Source organism: Pipra filicauda, unplaced genomic scaffold, assembly GCF_003945595.2.
Source record: "Pipra filicauda isolate LSUMZ 115617 unplaced genomic scaffold, ASM394559v2 scaffold282_size1924045_pilon, whole genome shotgun sequence".
Lineage (NCBI taxonomy): Eukaryota > Metazoa > Chordata > Aves > Passeriformes > Pipridae > Pipra > Pipra filicauda.
The window spans coordinates 1,093,859-1,111,885 of NW_024104401.1; the positions used below are offsets into that span (position 1 = coordinate 1,093,859).

The 18,027-nt window shown below is 45.5% G+C and overlaps 1 protein-coding gene across 10 annotated transcripts in view; it reads left to right on the forward strand.

Moving 5' to 3' along the window:
* Positions 1-18,027, forward strand: part of AGAP1 (ArfGAP with GTPase domain, ankyrin repeat and PH domain 1) — a 314,556-nt gene that overhangs the window by 117,348 nt on the left and 179,181 nt on the right. For all 10 annotated transcript variants that reach the window (XM_027735152.2, XM_027735158.2, XM_027735157.2 and 7 more), the window contains 2 exons: positions 3,284-3,425; positions 6,937-7,071. In XM_027735152.2, coding sequence (XP_027590953.1) covers positions 3,284-3,425; positions 6,937-7,071 — 277 coding nt within the window. The remainder of the gene's footprint in view (positions 1-3,283; positions 3,426-6,936; positions 7,072-18,027) is intronic.

Genomic DNA, 18,027 nt, shown 5'->3' on the forward strand with positions numbered 1-18,027 from the left:
TTCCCTGCTGCTTCCGTATTTTGCTGTTTAAGACTCAACTTGGCAAGTTCCAGTTCAGCACCGCTGAGTTCCTGGATTTCTGACTGGGAATTCTGTGTGTGCTGTGTTACCTCCTTCTCTCACAGCAGGTGACACCTCAGGAGTTAATAGAATTACAGAAGGGTTTGGGTTGGAAGGGTCATTAAAGCTCATCTCATCCCACCCCCTGCCATGGGCAGGGACACCTTCCACCAGCCCAGGTTGCTCCGAGCCCCGTCCAGCCTGGCCTTGGACACTTCCAGGGATGGGGCAGCCACAGCTTCTCTGGGCAACCTGTGCCAGGGCCTCCCCACCCTCCCAGGGAAGGATTTCTTCCCACTATCCCATCTTAAATCAGCCATTGCTTAAATCAGCACAGACCCAGCATGTCTGCAGGCACCGTCCTTGTCCTGGACATCTTCCTCCTCCTCTCCTTACCTGGGCACCCACAGAGTTTCCCAAGTGTGTTGGCTGCTGCTGTCCTTGCTTTGCTGGGCTGTTCAGGGATGGATCAGCTTCCAAACAAGCAATAATTGAGCATCAGGAGCAGCTGAAGGGGAGCAGTGCCAGCAGCAGCAGCTCGGGTTTCACTGCACCACTTTAGCTGCAGGAGGGGAAGGTGCCCGGACAAAGGGGAAGAGAAAGGAGGTGGAGGAAATGGAGACCGAGAGAGACATCCTGGAAGGAAGTTAAAAGACAAAAAAATGAGTGTTGCTGGCACATCTGCAGCCCTGTCAGCAGGAGCCTACAAGGAGTGCTCTGTTTGGGGCTGGGAGGGATTTGGCTGAAGCTCCCCACAGCTTCCAGGCCCTGGTGCTTAGAGAACATTCACTCATCTGAAAACATGAATACTGGAGGTGTTAAGGTACACACAGCAATGGGAAATGTTTTTCTGCCCAGAGAGCTGGGTTTTCAGAGTTTGTCTGGGCTAAGTGCAGACTAATGAACAGGCACAGGGTGTGCTTTTGGTCTGTGTGAGGTAAACTTGGGGGTTTAATTACTATTGTCTGATGGAAGGTGTCCCTGCCCATGGCAGGGGGTGGAACAGGATGAGCTTTAAAGTCCCTTCCAACCCAAACCATTCTGTGGTTCTTCTGTGGCTCAGATTTGTTCTTCAGCAAGTCATAAGGATGGAGAGGTTTAAGGTGTCACCTTAAGTGCTCTTTCACCTTTCAACACATGGGTTTCACAGCTAAATCCCCTTTGGAGTTTTTGGGTATAATCTCAGGTCTCAGGTGTATTGAAAGTCTTCAATCGTTTTATTAATTCCTGGAATGAAAAGTTCATTTCTGGGTTCATGAATAATTGGGATAGAGTTACGACTTCCTAAGGAGGATAAGTTTATATTATAATAAAAATGTAAGTAGGTAAGTATGTAATAAGGAACTGAACTGTGCTGTTCCTGGCACTGGGCCAGGGAGATTTCCCCAGGTTGCCTCCCCCTTCTTTTTGCCAGGAAGGGACAGAAAACAAACTCCCCTGAAGACTCACTTTGTGGGTCTATGATCTCTCTTTTCTTGTCTAAGATAAAATTGCTCAAAGATGAAAATAATTCCATTTCCTGTTGTAAAACCCAGTTAACATAGTAACCGACCTATAACAGGCTGTTGCATGCTATTTTCTTGAAATGTAAAGCTTTTTTTTTTTAATATAATTTGGTTTTGAGCTTTCCTTGAGCTACCAGCTCTGCTCACACACAGTCTTAACTCTGAGGATGGATTTGTGTTACAGCAGCTGACCTACCCTTATTTCAAGCCATTCCCTGCACAGTGCTGTGGATAAGACATCCAGCATTTCCAGACCTCGTGTGTTTCCCAAAATTCCTTGGGTTTTTAGTACTACAGGTCTGATATCGACCAAGATGAAGCTTTATTTCAACATGAAAAGAGAAATAAGGAATTACTGGAAATATTCTGTGTCTGGAGGAACTGCATTGTATAAATCTGTGGATGTTTTAAAATTATCTTCATTAGAAAGCTGCTTCTGCACACTGAGCAAATACTCAGAAGGATTAGGGAGACTTTAAGGATATTGTAGTTGTAGGGAGGAGTTCTTGGCATGATAGTTCTGAGTCCAATCAGAGAAAACTATTTATAGTGAGACCCAAACCCACAGTAACGCTGCTGTCTCCAGTTCCTCTGGTTACATCTTCTGGGTTGAACAGTTCAGATTTCCCAGTGTGGTGGCTGACCTTATCCTGGCAGTAACTGTGCTGTGTGTCACCAGTCCTGTCCTTACCCTCCGGAACATTGGCTTCCTGACTGTCTTGAAAACCTCAAACCATTTCTGGCTGTTTTTACACCATAACAGACAAGGTGGTGTTTGGTGTCCATACAAGACAGTCCTGAATATGCAGAACCTTTCCCCAGTGAACCTCCTTGCAGCCCTTTCTGTTCAGCATCCCCCCAGTGTCCCTGACACATAGTAATGACACAAAGAGCATGAAAATGCCCATGGCTGAAGCTTTTTTCCATTGCTCTAAATCTGGGTAGGAATGGAGTCACTTAGGCAAAAATAAAGGCAGTGAGGTAAGCTTAACTTCAGTCTTCTCTTGATGTCCTGTGTGTGTTCACTGTTAAGTTAAATGTCTTTAAACAGTCTTATTTCACTTGTGAGCTGAAACCTTCCCACTTGCATGGTCACCTGAGGGCACCTTGCCTTGGCCTGTGCACCTGCATGTCTCTTAGCAGGCTGCTGCTGCTCTTCCTCTGAAAGCAGAACGAGGCATTCGGTGCTGTTGGCTCAATGGAGAGTGTAGAGTGAAGGACTGCAAATCTCAAGTTACTGGGTTTGGGTACTGGTCAAGATGTGAGAATTGCTAGCAAGGCTCGTCCTGGCAACATGAGCATGCATGCATGGAAATCCCAGGGGGGGAATACCACACTGAGTCACGTGCCTGGACATAAGTGTTACACGTGTAAAATGCACAGGTTGGGAAATCTGGGCCTGCCATGTTTTCTGGGGATCAGACCCAACGTGCACTGATAGTAGTCGAGCTTGTAGTATCAGACCCCAGTGAGGAAGGGATGCTGTTGTGAGTGTGGGGAAAAATTTGGTGCCTCCCAGACCCCCATTCCCTGGAAAGTGAGGACATTCATCATTTTAGAAGCTGATGCCACTTTTAAGGCTTTGGTTATTGTCCCTAAGTTTCTCTGCTGTGTATTTCCCACCAAGGAAGGTAAGAATGTTTCTCCTTTTCTTTTTTTCTCTTTTCCCCTCTGTGCTGCTGTTCTCACAGTCTGCCCTCTCTGGTTTCCTCCTGCAGTTTGCCATGTGGGTGGATGCTGTTATCTTTGTCTTCAGCCTGGAGGATGAAGTCAGCTTCCAGACCGTGTACCACTACTACAGCCGGATGGCCAACTATCGCAACACTAGTGAGATCCCCATGGTCCTGGTGGGAACACAGGGTAAGGGCAGGCTTCATTCCCAGGGCTGGTCTTCTGACCACAGGGACTGTTCCAGGCTGGCAAAGCCACGTCCTGTCCTTTCCCCTTTGCAGCAGGGCCGGGGTGTTGTGAGGACTGGTTTGAGGTGGGAGACAAAAGTCCTGGCTGCACTCTGGGAGAGGGGGTGTGGGGCTCCAGCAGGGATGAAAGAGGGGGGATTTAGGTCAGATACTGGAAGGAATTCTTCCCTAGGAGACTGGGGAGGCCCTGGCACAGGTTGCCCAGAGAAGCTGTGGCTGCCCCTGGAAGTGTCCAAGGGCAGGTTGGAGGGGCTTGGAGCAACCTGGGCTGGTGGAAGGTGTCCCTGCCCATGGCAGGGGGTGGAACCGGATGAGCTTTGAGGTCCCTTCCAACCCAAGCTATTCCAGGATGTTATGACTTACAAGGAGATTTTAAATAGTATTTTCAGTGCTTGCTGGTCACGGTGGTTTTCTTGCTCGGCAGGGACATGCTGATGTTGAATTTGGGCAGGTGCATCAGTTGTGTAACGAAGGTCTGAAGTCCAGTTTCCAAGTGTTTGGCAGTCTAGAGGTGTTCAACACCTTGTCATTGCTAAGAGGCAAACGGATCGGGGGGGAAAACCTCCAGCAGCACGTTGGGAAGCAGAACTGAACCATGTCCCCATGCAGTGCCTCCAGGAGGCCTCTGTGTATCAAACAGAAATGCAGTTTTTTGCCACCTGAGACAGGCCCCCCCCACCCAGTTTTTCCAAAGTTCCTTCTGGAGCAGCAGCAGCAGCAGCTAATCACAGCTGTCCTACAGGGAAATGTGGCAAGGGAATGGTACTTACAATCTTTCAATGTCTTTGGCATTTGAGTTGTCTTTTGGATATTCCCTGCCTTGCTTTGCCAGTGCATCCCTTACGATTTCACCACTTTCCCGTGCCATGGTTGGTTTGCTGGGTGGAGTAGACACACGAGAGTTGAGGCTGCTCTGCTCCTGGCCATGTAGATCACAGAACCGTGGAATCATTGGGGTTGGAAAAGCCCACTAAGATCATTGAGTCCAGCCATTAACCCAGCACTGCCAAGGCCACCACTAACCTGTGTCCCCAAGTGCCACATCCACATGTTTTCTGAACACCTCCAGGGACGGTGACTGCACCACCTCGCTGGGCAGCCTGTGCCAGGGATTGACAACCCTTTTGGTGAAGAGATTTTTCCTAATATCCCACCTGAACCTTCCCTGGCACAGCTTGAGGCAGTTTCCTCTGATCCTGTTGGTTGGGAGCAGAGCCCCACCTGGCTCCACCCAGCTCCCTCAGTCACTCCTCACTCCTTTTGAGTTCCTTCCCTCTGGATCTCTTTCCAAGTCTATCGCTAGGTTACTGTGCTGTGTTAGAGGGAGAACACAAGTGTCAGGAGTTGTTCTGGTAGGTTCAGTTTTGGCCATCTTCCTCTTTGGTCTGTGCCAGTTGGTTTGGTTGTGTGGAAGCTTTTTGCTGCTTTCTCAGCCTGTTTTTTGTCAGCCCTGTGGTCAGGGAGCAGTTTGCCTCGCTCTGCCTCCCGCGGAGCGGTGACAGCCTGGAAGGAGCAATCACAACCCAGCTGCAGGGTGGAAACAGATGATGAGAAGTGAAAGGGGAAGTAGGGACACAAAAACCCTTAGGGCAGCAGAACCCACACCAAAAAGCAGAAAGGAGCTGCTTGGAAGGGCCGCGCTGTGGGCGTGGAGCTGGAGCTGGAGAGGCGAAGGGGAAACGTTTCTCTGAGCTGTTTTCCTTTGTGCCCTGCTGACTCTTGGGGGTATGGTTTCCCATCTCCTTCCCGTTATTACCAGGAAGGAATTCGGGTTTTTTCAAAGTTCACTTTCTGTTGCAGCACTGATGCAAAGGGGATTTTTAAAAATGTGGCTAAAGATGGAAATACTGCTAATTCTGAGAGCAAGCATCAGGACAAAAATACAGCTTTTTGGCTGTACTTGACAGTCAAACAGTGCAGCGCAATGCAACATATGAAATACATAAATACACCTGTTAAAATACATTTGAAATATACTTATTTGATATCACAGAGTTACAGAATGGGTTGGGTTGGAGGGGATCTTAAAGATAATCTCATCCCAACCCCCTGCCATGGGCAGGGACACCTTCCACTATCCCAGATTGCTCCAAGCCCCCTCCAGCCTGGACTCCTTGGTTTTGACTGGTATTTTTGAAATGAGACATGAGATGAAATCTCTTCCAAATGCTGGCACTTGCCTGATGCTTTCAGATGTTCTCCCCTGACTTCTGAAGCCAGCTCAGTGCCACAGCCTGACCAGAACAATAAGGCAAACTTTTCCAAGCCCTGGTGTTCCTTATCAATTCCTTTCTGGTTAAATGGTTTCAGCGCCCTCTGCTGAAAAAAAAAGTGTCTGTTACTTTTCCAAATAACTGCTTTATTTGTGTTCAGTGGATCTGATGAGAAGGTAATGATAACATCAACTGAGGGAGGGTCCTGTCATGCCCAGGGCCGAGCTGCAAATCCAGCCTTGCAATAGGCACTGACTTCATGCTTAGGAGCAGAGTTTTAGGACAGCTTTTTGGGCAGCTGTAAATGCTGAAATTGGTGCCTGTCATAGAATCCCAGAATAGTTTGGGTTGGCAAGACCTTAAAGCCCATCTTATTCCACTCCCTGCCATGGGCAGGGACACCTTCCACTAGCCCAGGCTGCTCCAAGCCCTGTCCATCCTGGCCTTGGACACTTCCAGGGATGGGGCAACTTCAATAGCTGTATCTATTTTTATTTTAATTGTAATACATCAGCACATTTTTAATTGCCTCTCCTGAAAATGTTCTGTTTCTTGAAAGCACATCATGTTTTGTGCTTCACACACTAGTTACTTGTTAGGAACTGGTACTTACAGGAGGCCTGAAAATCATTTGACATGTTTGTAGTAATCACCCACTTGTTTTGCTAGGTACATTTTACATCAGATCTCATGTTATTTCCTGTGACTGTGTATTTTTTGCACCTGCTGACCTAAATATATGTATTTAAGGTAAACAAAAAGCATTGGAGGTTTCTCCCCTGGTTTTTGGAATCGGCGTGCTGGTGATTTCAGTAAGGAGATGTAACATTAGTGATGTGAACCCCTGGCATCTCTAAAAATTCTGAAATTCTCGTGGTTTGTACTTAAATTGGTTGTTTGGGGTGCTGGTCATTATAAGAGGAAACAGCCTCATGCTGTGCCAGGGGAGGTTTAGATTGGACATTAGGGGAAATTTCTTCATGGAAGGGGTTGTAAAGCGTTGGAAGGGGCTGCCCAGAGCAGTAGTGGAGTCACTGTCCCTGGAAGTGTTCCAAAAGCGTGTGAGTGTGGCACTTGGGGGACATGGTTTAGTGGTGAACATGGTGGTGGTGCTGGGCTGATGGTTGGACTTGATGAACTTAAAGGTCTTTTCCAACCTTAACGATTCTGTGACTCCGACTGACAAGGTGATGTTTTCAGATGATATTTAACCCCTGTTTTTCCCTGCTGTTGCTGCAGATGCCATAAGCTCCACTAACCCCCGGGTCATCGACGATGCCAGAGCCAGGAAGTTGTCAAATGACCTCAAGAGATGCACCTACTACGAGACCTGTGCCACGTACGGGCTCAACGTGGAGAGAGTCTTCCATGACGGTACACGAGACCTTTCTCACCCAGTATATCACTCAGTCTTTAAATAACCACCTGTGTCTGGTAGCTCAGGCACTGCCCTGTTTGCCAAGCGTTCAGTAATGTTTAAATGCTTATTTTTAGGGACTTTGTTACATTATCAGGAGGGGAAGGCTCCTCGTGCTGAGCACAGCACACTGACGCTGATGTTTTCCCTACCAGCACCTTTAGTCTTAAGCATCTATTTTTAACTTTTATTTAATTTTCAGTTTTCTTCGGCACTTGCTTTATTTTAGCAAAGTTTTCTTTGATTTGATTTAGTGCTTGTGGAGAAGCTCTTTGTGCAGAGTAGTTGATAACTAAATTGTATGTTTGAATACCACGGTATTCATGGAGTGTTAGAAGTTGAGAGGTGGATAGTTGGCTTTGAACTGACGAGAAGGTAGATTGGAAATTGGGAAGAAATCCTTCCCTGGCAGGGTGGGGAGGCCCTGGCACAGGTTGCCCAGAGAAGCTGGGGCTGCCCCTGGATCCCTGGAAGTGTCCAAGGGCAGGTGGGACGGGGCTTGGAGCAACCTGGGCTGGTGGAAGGTGGTGGTATGAGATGAGCTTTAAGGTCCCTTCCAACCCAAACTATGCTTTATTTATCATGTGATTCCATGAGAGCCTTGTGCGGGGGCTTTGATGATCCTTGTGGGCCCCTCCCAACTCGGGGTGTTGTGTGATTCCCTGATCCTCGGGTCGGAGCGTGGCTGCATGAGATGGGCTCTGTGCCCCCTCTAGTGGAATTTCCACCAGGAGGCTTTGCCGGCTTTCCTTCTCACTGTGCTCGTCTGCTGGCTGAACGTGTCAGCCCCTCATCACGGCAGTTTGGCTGTGCCTGAAAACCTTCTTAATTAAGTGTAAATGTTTCTCAGAGCCCCTTAGTTCTGTGGGTTGGTTTGGTGTCAGCTGTTCGTTGCAGATTCCTGCGCTGTCTGGGGTTGTGTGAGGCACTTTCCCCTCAGCACCCAGCAGAGATGTGTACAAAGGCCTCTCAAATAGAAAGGCAAAAGTTTCATATTGTTACCTGGAATAAAAAGGCAAAACATCCTACTGTCTGCGTGGGGGGAAATAGCAAATCATTGTCATTTTTGCATGGGAAAAAAAAAAAGGCAAACCATCCTGATTTTATGTGGAAAATTCTGATGTGCACTGCAGTAGTTTAATTCCAAATAAGATGTTTTTACTTGTCCTTTTGATCAGATTTCAAGCTGCATCTTTGTGCTTTGCTCCCTGTTTTCTCTTGAACTAGTTGCAAAAATTACTGTTTTCACTGCCTAGATTTTCTGTATTGATTAGGAGTTTCCAACAGCCATTAGGGGTTTTTGTTGTTAGCACATTTATTTTGGAGCGCTAGCTATAGTTAGATTTTTAATTACATATTCCAAGTTGTGGTGTTTGTGGCTCTTTCTGCTGTCTGCTCCTCTTTTTTTTTTTTCTTTTTTTTCTTTCTCAGGGACCTTTTGAGAGAAGTCTCTTGGCACAAAGCTAGTGGGATAAACTTGTAAGCTTCCAGGGGGCTTATTTGTCTCTCTGCTAAATTTAGTAGTAAGTAGAAAGAACTGACAGAGCTCATGTGTTTAAGAAATATCAAGGTTTTGTTTTACCTCCATGGCAGGCAACCAACTCTTTAATATTGGCCAACTAATAGGATTAGAAATGCTTCTGTATAAATGGGTTACACTTGCCAGACACGTCTGGGACCGGATCCAATTCCTGAGAATTTTTGCTGGTTATTTCAGCAGCAAACAAAGCAACTTCTTGACCCCATTAAATGAGGGGGTGTGAATGAGCAGTGCAAGCTGCTAATAGGGAGCACTTGATTAAATGACACTTGGTTTGTGGAACTTCAGAGTTGAGCAGCCTGGTCTAGTGGAAGGTGTCCCTGGCCGTGGCAGGGGGTGGAATGGGATGAGCTTTGAGGTCCTTCCAAACCACTCTGTGGTTCTGTGATGTGACCTGAAAAAAACCCTTCCTGATGTAAATATTGTCAATGAACTAGGAAAAGAAGGGACAATGGGAGGAGGGGTAGGCCAAGTAGGGGTCTTCACATAGTGTGTTCTTAAGCAATTCCTGTTATTTTGAGGAAACTCTAAGTCAGGGCCAGAGCCTTCCTGAATTATCTGAGGTTTTCAGCAAGCTTGGGAGGGGTACAGGCAATTATTGCATTTCATTAATAGCTGAATGGATAAGACAGTTGGGGGTATTTTACTGTGTAACTCAGGAAAAAGAGATGTTGACAACTTAGTAGCTGTTTGCAAGACATGGAGCTACTACACCTATTAAGATGTCTTCTGTGTATTGAAATTATGTTTAGACTTTTCTCCCAGCTGGATAGGATTTAGGTGTAGGATTTAATCAGTGTTTATTGTACTCCACGGTAGGTGATGCTTGGTGATTATATCCTCCAGGTGTTTCTTTGGGAGGTCTGTGAGGGTATTTCAGTATGTTGCCCAAGGTCCCTCAGCTTTTGGTGGCTTGTAACTTTGTGGAACACTTCAGTTCCTTTGAGTGTTTAGAATAAGGATGCAATAGGCAGGTTGGGTTTGGTTTAGTCACATTACCTTTAGTGCTCTTATTTTGCACTCAGTGACTCCCATTTGATGTTTTTAAATCAAGTTGAACTCTGTGCAGTGTTTTCCATCACCTCTGATTTACGACAGAATTTATGTTCTGAGTGCACACTGTTCTTCCTCCCCATTCTGTTTTTCAGGAGCCCTGAGTTGGTAAATCTGAAACTGGCTGTGCACTGCCATTGTCCAAACCCTGTTACCAACCCAGAGGCTTTTCTTTAGCACACAGTTAGTGGACTGTGACACCAGTTCCTAGTTTAGGCTGTTTTACAAGCTCTTTCTAAAATGTAGGTTCTTTTCCCGTTTGTGCTGTTCCTTGCTGTGATGCAGACCTACCTTTCGGAGGATGGAATTGGAAATGGCATTGAAGGGCCTTTTACTCCTTCATTGCACACGTGTTAGAAATTAAACCACTAATTTTTTCCCCTGCAAGCAGCCACTGAACTGTTCATGGTCATCTGTTATGATTCTTGTCTTTATAACTCAACTTCCTGTTTTCCCCACAGCTGAGTGGTAAAATAATTTAACTTGAATGATTATTGTTAGCATGAAAACGCTACTTTATTCTTGAGTTAAATCCAAATAAATCGTTCCCAACGCTCCATTACAGCTGATAAGCTCAGTATTGATTGTAGCAGAGACAGAATCATAGAATCACTTGGATTGGAAAAGACCTCCAAGATTGTAGAGTCCAGTGAATGCTGCTGAAGTGAAACAGGGTTTTGACCATTTTAGAGGGTGTTTCAGCCTTGTCCCACTTGGGTCTAATATCAGATACTGTTGGAATTTGCAGCTGCATGAGCAGGTCCTGAATTTCAGGCTGAAATGAAAAAGAAAAATTCCAGGTTCCAGGGGATTAGTGTGGTAACATGCCCAGGCACGGAAGAGAATAAATTCTTATTTAGTTTGGGGTGTTTGGAGTTGTTGAACGGGGAAAATGTGTTTAAAAAAAGAAGATAAATGCCAATAAGATCCGTTTTTCTTCAGATTTCCCAATTAAGAATTAGTGGATTTTTTTCCCCCTGCTTATCAGAACGGATTTTATCAATGCCATTGGAAATGATTATTTTAATATTTCTTGTCAGCACAGTATTGTAATGACTGTGTACTGCCCCAGGATGCCTTTTTAATGATTTTAGCCTTCTTGAATTAGCTTGATGTACCATTAATGCATGAGAATTGCTTTTATTTCTGTTCATCATGTATCCATAATTACTCATCCCTCCCTGCTTCACGTTCAGATTTTCTCTGACCCATTTAACTGTGTGCTCTGTGATTCTCTGACTTCACAGAGAAGCAGACCTTCAAACATTTAGAGGATAAAATTTTACCATCGGCATGGCTTGGCATTGGGGGGTGTGAAACAAAAGGGTTTGGGTCTAACTTTGATTCGGAGTTGAGTCCAGCCAAGGAAGTTTTACTTTGTATGGCTGGTTGTAACACACAGATTTTGAAATAAAACTGCCCCAAATAGCAATAAAATAGTGAATATTGAGGCAGGAGTTGCAGGTGTGTGACGGCAGCTGCCTCACAGTGCCGTTAGCTCTGGTGCTGTGCTACTCTCATCATTTTTGGATGCTTTACTTGCAAATTAACTAAGTTTTTTAAGGAATGTTCTGCTCTGTGTAAAAATTTACCAGCAATATTCTATTTCCAAGTGCAAATAACATTTCTAATGTGGCGGTGAGCAAAGGTGTCTGAAAGGGGAACCTTGAGGTACCGACTCTCCATTAGGGGATGGGAGCTGACAAACGGATCCTGGTACAGCCGGAGCGCAGGGAAGGGCTGTCACTTGCCATCAGCATCATCAAGTCAGCTTTTATAGATGTGTTTTCATTAGGAAATGTTAATCAGCCTAATGGGAAGCAAATAAAGTCTCTGTCCATCCTGACAGCTGTTTTGGGAAGAGGCAACATTCACTCGGGCCCTGGATGTGGCCTGGGGGATTCTCCGCTCGGCGGGCGGGAGGCTGTGGCTGGGGGGGACCCTAGTGAGGGGCAGAGCTGGGGAGAACCTCCTTTGGCTCCGGGAATTGCTCGGATTTGGGTTTGGTGCAGCACCTGGAGTGATGTGCCGGGGCTGAGGGCTGGGCTGGAGCGGCTGCTGGCACAGGGACAGCCTCCTGTGGCAAAACCACCGGGAAAACACGAGCTGGGGTGCTTGCGTCCAAACTGCTGTGTTTTCCTCTTCTGTGGTTTGTTTATTGTTTGTTTGGGGTTTTTTTTAAGTAAGACAGAGACGGGGGGATGTAGTTTTTCCCCTGGGTGTTGAGGCTTAGCCGGGAGCCACAAGCGCTGGGCCCGCGTTCGCTTCGAGCCCCCGCTGGTTTTAAGCCCCGGTTCAATTGGAGGCCCCGTCGGCGCCTAAAGGAGCGTTGGAATTTAACGTTAATTCCAGTTCACGTTGGAATTTGGATCCCGGGAGCGGCCGCCAGGGAGCGCCGGAGCCCCGGCGTGACCGACCCGGAGCATTCCCACACTTCACCGGTGAAATAAATGCTGGAAAAATCCCGACGGGAACATGGAAACGCACCCGCCCTGTTCCGTGCCGTCTGCTGCTGTGTGGGCGCTTTGTCCTGAGCCTACTCCAGCGGGAAACTTCGCCCTGCCTGCAGCTCTTTGTGCCGTTAATAAATGAGATGATTTAGTTTGGAAACAGGAATTTGGCTCCAGCGGCTTTTTCAGCAGTTTTTGTCTGCCCGGACTTACCTCCCCACGCGTGCTGAGTCCCAGTCCCCCTCTCGGCTCCGTACCCCTAAATGACACGTTCACCAGCTCTGGTGTCATCAGTCAGGCTTCACATGGTCACAGGAAGGCTTTGTGGTAATTAGCAGGTGGAATTATTCAATATCTGAAATTTATGTAATGCAGAAGGGCATGAAAGGGGCTTTAAAAACTGAGCAGTGCCTGGAGAAGCAGGAGCGTGAAGAAACCTTCATTCATCCCTGGCCTGCAAAATGAATCCAAATCCTTGGATTTATGGTTTCTGATTAACTAACTGAATGTCACACTTTGTACATTAGCGTTTAAGATGTTTTTCTGTTGTGCCTGGGGACTTACAAGGTCTCAGTGTGTTTTCCCTCGTGCTTGGCAGCTGTTTGATGTTAAAGCCATGTTTTTGGTGGGACTCGCATAGACTTCACCTTTTGCCAGTTTTTGTGAAAATTGTAGCAACTTAATAGGCTTTGGGGACTTTTTAGACTTGTGCTGCTCCATCAGGTTTCTCCAACCCTGCACCCAGATTCAGAAGCATGTGGAAGAAAGAAAAGAAAGAGATCTTCCAATGACTTGTCTGCATCTGTTTTTCTCATTCTTGGAATTAATGGGGGGATGAGGAGCTATAGTCCAACGTGTGGCATTTAAGAAGGGCTGTAATTAGCACAGAGGAGTTAAATGATGTAATGCTAATAAAAGTTCCAGAGAGGTTTAGTTTTTAGCTGTGGTGTGTCATTGACTAGGTGACTTGTAGGAAACAGTAACCTCTGCAGAACTTTTCATGTGACTTTTAAATTTTATAGGGGTAATTTTATGACACTTTCTTTAAGTCTTAATATTAAGTGTATGCAGTAAGGCACATTATTGAAACCTGGAGCAGAGTGGGTGACAGCTGTTAAATTTTTTGAAGAGTACAATAATTGCAAGACCAAATTCACCATACAGATTCTTCACTAAAAGGAAACAAGAACATTGATACATCTCATCTAAATGTGAAAGAGATAAGGTTTCCTGTACTGATGATTCAGAATCGGTCCAGTTTGTATTTTTTAATACAAACTATAATTGAAACTCCAGGGCAGGAAACACAAGGGTTGTTTGGGGGTCAGTTGTTGGGGTTTTTTTGGTAATAGACCTGAGAGGGAGAGGCAGAATCAGTGTATTTGATAGGCTCATGTCTGTTGTGTTTGAGAGCTAAAACGTTAGAAGCACATTCATGGGGTGCCTGGCAAGCAAGTAGGAATTGTTTTCCATTAACAACAGAAACAGAAGTGAAAACTTCTGGAAGAAGGAGAAAGACTGAAAATTCCTTGTTGTTTCAGATCTCTGCCTTTTCTCCAGCTGGTGTGAACTTGGACATTTTGTTTCTGATGTGTTCTGCCTCACCTACTTATACACCCAGCACCGTGATTACAATGTGAATCTGGTTATTGTCCCACCATATGAATTTGTCCTTCATCATGTGATAAATGCCTGTTGATCATGTATGTGTCAGTCAGGTCTGTGTTGCTCCTGTAGATGAAATTCTAGTTCTGTGTGCTGGTGTGGACCAGTCTTGGATTGTCTTGCATGTGCAGAGCCTTATTCTCAGCAGGGAAAACAGGAGAAGCAGAATAGAAATAAGTCATAAATAAGTGTTGTCACGCTGCAGTTCCTGGAGGAGCTGGTGGCAGAAGCTGAAAAGAGCAGTGACAATTTCTGCAGCTCTTTTGGAGCCAAGTGACCTGAGCAGCAAACTGATGGCCCAGCGAGTGACACGGGAACAGCACGGCTGCCAGCAGGGCTGGGCTGTGGGGGTGTGGCCAAGTGGGAGGATTTAAAAATAAATAAAATGAAATACTACTCGGTGGGGGTAGCTCTTAGCTCGAGGATTCTTTTAGCAACTGCAAAAGCAGGGCTAATAATACCAGCTGTGCTAGAACTGAGCACAGAGTTAGGTAAGGGCCAAAAAGGGCTTCAGCAGAGCAGGAGCTCCTCAAAGTGCCAGCTTATGTTTGCTTTGTTACAGCAACAGCCTTTTCCTTCTTTGCATCTGTTTTGTCCCTAAGCAGTCTGTCTGACCTGTGGCTCATGTGCCGCTTTTTGGGGGGGGTTCTGCCTTGCCAGCAGGTCTCTGTTGCTCTTCTGGTTTGATCACTTAATCTGACTTTTTTTTTCCTTAATTTTTTAACTGACAGGTCTTAGAGCATGTTCACACCTCATCTGCTGCCTTACACTGTGTTCTGTGCAGCTTCCCCAGCGAGGTCCCACATGCAGAGGGCAGCGTGAAATGTCTAAAGCTTGAGTTCTTTAATTATCCTCAGTACATTGGTGATTGGCTTTAACTGTCCTTTGTGGATTTCACTTCAGATTTGTTAGCAGAAAATGACTTTGCTGGTTTAATATTGGTGAGTGAAAGATTAAGGGCTAACACAGAAGGTGTTTTGTCTGAAGACAGACGGGGGGGGGAAATGCCCTTTCTGTAACTTCAGTCTGTTCTGGGTGTGTTTAGGAACATTTATTGAAGAGAAGATCGTGCTTTTTCCCCCTTATAATAAAGAAATGCTTTTGTCTGAGCTATCAAACACTTAAAACTGGTGTAACAAACCTAATCCTTTTGTAACCTTCTCTGTTGTGTAAGAAACCCATTTCCAGCATCAAAGTTGATTATTAGCATAGCTGGCTCTTCAGAAGCCGTTTCCAAATGCATTGCAAATCGTTCCCTTCCAGCTAATCCGTATGCAAATGGACTGGGCCGTTTGCCTGGCCGGGATTAGTGTTGTGTATCCTCGGGAAAAGCCTCCTGGATGGGTGGGGGCGGTGTCTGGAGTAAGGCAGGAGTGAGTGTTGGCTTGTGTCTTCGGAATTCCTACACCAGAGAACTTCCAGCGCTGCCACCCTTTGGAACACGTGGGGTTTTTTTCTTCCTCATTCTCTGTAAAGTAGCGATTCTTTAATTATGTGTAATTGACGTTTGAAGTGGAGGTTTGATCTGATGTGGTTGTCGCCCGTGGTAAATCCCTGGTGTTGCAGAAGGCAACTCGTGCTCATTAAAGCTGGAACTTTTGCCTTTTCCCTCTTAGAAGAAAGCATTTCATCGGTCCTGTCACGTGATTTTCATCAAAAGTCAATGCAAAGTGATTTTTTTTCTGTAAACTACTCATTCCAGTTTTTAGAGCGGGTGGGATTGGCCTTGTTGTTGGCCAGTCTTAAACAGTGAGTCCCTTAATGAGCAGCTTCACTTGGTGCCAGTCATTAAGGCTGGGCAACCCCACCAGTTTGGGGTATTTTGAGGTGCTGATTAAGGGATATAAACGGTATCTGGATGCAGTTTTGGGCTGGGATAGCTGTTGGCATTGGGCATCCCAAATCTTTTGCTGGGGATGAAAATACTCCTTGAACATATGGAAGCTCGTTGTCCTGTTTTTATATGGTTGCTTTAATGCTGCCTGGTGCTTTGGGACAGCACAGTCTTTAAAGCAGGTTGTTGTTCCCAGCTCTTTCCTGGGATGTGGCTAAGTTGTTTCCTGTTGTTTGGGGTTTTTTTCTCTTGATTTTCTTTTTCTGCTGATTTATAGCCCTTGACTGAAAGTTTCCTGTAACTTCCAAAACTTGGAATTAGATTTTTGATGCAATCGTAACAGATAGAAACAGAAAGCAGGTTTTTTAGAGCATGTTTCAGTCATCTGTGTCAAGTGCCTTCCCTCAGGAACCTCCGTGCAGTGCTGGTTTATCACCTGTGGGAGCTTTAATTCGGGATAAAGAATTATTATAAAGCTAAGACTAGAATGTGAATGGTTTTGTTAATAAATATTGGGGGGGTTATTTCAGCATAAAGCACCCGAGATGCTGCTGTGTCAGGTACCTTCTGCAGTGTCTCATCTTTTGAAAAGGCTGAAAGTGGCTTTCGGAGTAAAAAAAACCCCAATTTTAAATGTAGGCAAAGGTTTGTTTTTCTTCAAGCTCCGTTTGCACTTAATGAAGGGATGTTATTGACAGATGCTGAAGAAATATTTTTTTCCATAGAAAATTGGATTTGGGGCATAAAACTTGTTAATGTTAATAAAGACAGGTCATTACTGGTTTCAAGTCAGATATGCAAACTCCACGAGATGGAGTGCACTGGTGGCACTGCTGTTGGTGCTACTTTTGTGTGAAAAAAGCCCGTGTGAGGAGTAAATCAGCTGAGTTTAGCAGGTGTACAATGGACTGGCTCCCATCATTTATGCCCCTCCTGATGGCTGATGTGCTCGCTTGTGTCTTAGGCGGCGTAATTTACAGGCTCCAGGAAAGGTATGTTTAGATTTAAGCTGTGCAATAGTGTAACTAATGAGAAATATAGGAAATTTATAGCACTCGATGATTGATTGGCTAAGTACCTAGACATTAATTGAAATCTGAGGACTCCCAGCTGTCTTTCAGTTAAAAAAAGAAGGAAAAAATAAAGTCTTTTTGGGCAAGCGAAACTATTGCTTCATAGTATTTTGGAAGTACTTCCCATGTTCATGGAGAATGTGGTTGGGATGAAAAGGTGGCAGGAAAGGTTCTTAGGTTTTTTTGGGTAACCAGAGTGTATCCCCTAATCACCTGCAGGCACAGGTTGAGCTGCACCTATGGCAGTATCACTCGGCTCCTTGTTCTGCAATCTCGGTGTGGCTTCCGTTGTCTTTCCCTGGGATTTTGGCCCCGGTTCCAGATGGAAACTTGGCTGTAGTCAGCACTTTGTGCTGATTTCTCCTGTCCCTGTTTAGCAGAGAGGCACTCAGGCCTAACTGTTGTGTGACAGATGATCTGGATCGATCCTTGCCATTAATCTCTGCGCTAACGACGCCGTTGAACTGGTCATCCCCATGGAGAGCGCACGGCTTCCTCCTCTGCTGCCACTCTGTAAATGCACCATTCTGGCTGAAGCTCAGTCTTGTGAAAATGTCTAAATTTTCCCATTAAGTGCTTAAAAAGTAATAAAACTAAAGCCATTAGCCTTCACTCGTCAGATCTGTATCAAGAGAAATATTCTTGGGCGCAATAAATCTGATCAAGTGTTCGACATTTATATCATTTGACTTCATTCTCTGGAAATGGACCTTTGAAGGTAAATTGCATTAAGTAGGGCAGTTTAAATTTTTAATACAATCTTATTGTAACTGTTAGCAAATGATTAAAGTGCAAAGGGGGGGCTTATGTGTTTTGGGAGATTTATGGGAAATGCTGTATGATGCTCCTGCTCCGGCGGGGAACTGCTTTTGTGACAGCTGGATGTGCAGAAACCCTCAAAACCGAAGGATTTGGCCTTTAGTGACGGGGGAGATGGCTTCCTGTCTGCTGTTGGATTGTGGAGTGTGTTTTTGGAGTGGGGTTTATTCTACCTGCAAGTGAAGCAGAGCTCTCGGTAACACAAAGCTTAACTTTTTCTAACAGGTATTTGTGTGTCTGAGAGGTGGATTTTGATGGCTCAGTGGAAAATGAGCTCATGGGTTCGGGTGATTGATTTAATCTCATTTAGATCCTTGGTGGTTTGTCTTTCTTTAAACTACCAGAACATTCTATATCTTGATTTTGATGGTGAACAGTGTATCTAAGTTGTGCTTCAGAAGCAGTGATGTACTTGTGCACCTTTTGGATGTTGCTGTAGTAAACCTGGTTTCTCTCTGTGGTTTTTTTGGTGGAGAATA